This window comes from Terrapene carolina, unplaced genomic scaffold (genome assembly GCF_002925995.2).
Source record: "Terrapene carolina triunguis isolate 2854851 unplaced genomic scaffold, T_m_triunguis-2.0 Scaffold22229, whole genome shotgun sequence".
Taxonomy (NCBI): domain Eukaryota; kingdom Metazoa; phylum Chordata; order Testudines; family Emydidae; genus Terrapene; species Terrapene triunguis.
This window is the reverse complement of record NW_020686580.1, coordinates 1-1,344: the sequence shown is the minus strand read 5'-3', so window position 1 is coordinate 1,344 and position 1,344 is coordinate 1. Positions and strand designations below refer to the sequence as shown.

At 65.1% G+C, this 1,344-nt stretch overlaps 1 protein-coding gene across 1 annotated transcript; it reads right to left on the bottom strand.

Moving 5' to 3' along the window:
* Positions 1-102: 102 nt before the first annotated feature.
* LOC112124121 (choline transporter-like protein 4) lies at positions 103-1,246 on the bottom strand (the record flags this gene model as incomplete). Its single annotated transcript, XM_024222661.3, has 3 exons — positions 103-638; positions 728-812; positions 1,081-1,246. Coding segments are annotated over 3 exons (358 nt in total), but the record flags the coding sequence as incomplete, so codon positions are not given.
* Between the last annotated feature and the right edge of the window lie 98 nt (positions 1,247-1,344).

Sequence of the window (1,344 nt, the reverse complement as noted above, 5' to 3'; positions counted from 1 at the left end):
AAGGGAGCAGGCCTACGCTACAATATGGCCGACAGGAAGTGACGCCAGCGAGGGGAAGGTTGGCAATGGTGGGAAAGGGAGCAGGCCTATGCTACAATATGGCCTACAGGAAGTGACGCCATCGAGGGGAAGGTTGGCAATGGTGGGGAGAGGGAGCAGGCCCACGCTACAATATGGCCGACAGGAAGTAATGCCCGTGAGGGGAAGGTTGGCAGGGCAGGGGAGGGGAGCAGGCCTACACTACAATATGGCCGACAGGAAGTGACAGCAGCGAGGGGAAGGTTGGCAATGGTGGGAAAGGGAGCAGGCCCACGCTACAATATGGCCGACAGGAAGTAATGCCCGCGAGGGGAAGGTTGGCAGGGCAGGGGAGGGGAGCAGGCCTACGCTACAATATGGCCGACAGGAAGTGACGCCATCGAGGGGAAGGGACCTGCAATGCAAGATGGCCACCGGGCAGGGGGGCAAAGGGGGCTCCCCCACAGGAAATGGAGTGGCGGGGGAGGGGCAGCACCCCACACTTGGCGGGGGCTATTTCGTCTCCGCCTTCTTGTTCTTCTTGTTGAGGATCTTCATGAGGGAGGTCGACATGTAGTACGGCTTCTCCACCGAGCCGTCGTTCCGCTCCAGGTCCTCCACTGGGGGGAGACAGAGAGCGGGTCAGCTCCCGCTCTGCGCCCCGGCCGTGGGGCGGGCTGGGGGGCGGGGCGGGCTGGGGGGCACTCACGGAAGCAGAGGAAAAGGGTGTCCACACACATGCTGTAGACGCTGAAGAAGCCCTGGGCGATCAGGTAGGCGCCCACCACCACCGTCTGCAAGGGGGAGATGGGGGTCAGCGGGGAGGGGGCAGCCCAGATCCTGACCCCCAAGGGAGACCACCCCAGATCCCGGGCCAGGCCCCCACCCCCAAGGGAGACCCCTACCTAGAGCTGAGATGCCACCACCCCAGGTCCCAAATCTCACCCCCAAACTCCAGACCCACACCCAGGGCAGGAGCCCCCACCTCCATATCCTGGATCCACCCCGCCCATGCCCCCAGGTCCTGAGCGCCCCCCCCCCCCCCCGGCGGGAGGCACGTACCAGGATGGGCAGCCAGTAGTAGTTGAGGGAGGGCGAGCGGAACCGGGGGTCGGAGATCTCGATCCGGCCTGAGAAGAAGAAGAACCCAAGGACCCCGACGCCCCCCACCACCAGCAGCTTCCCAAAGAGCAGCAGCAGGTCAGTCACCTTATCCAGCACCACCACCCTGCAGGGAGGAGAGAACCCAGGAGTCCTGGCACCCAGCCCCCGCTCCCCTCCCAGAGCCGGGGAGAGAACCCCAGAGTCCTGGCTCCCAGCCCCCCC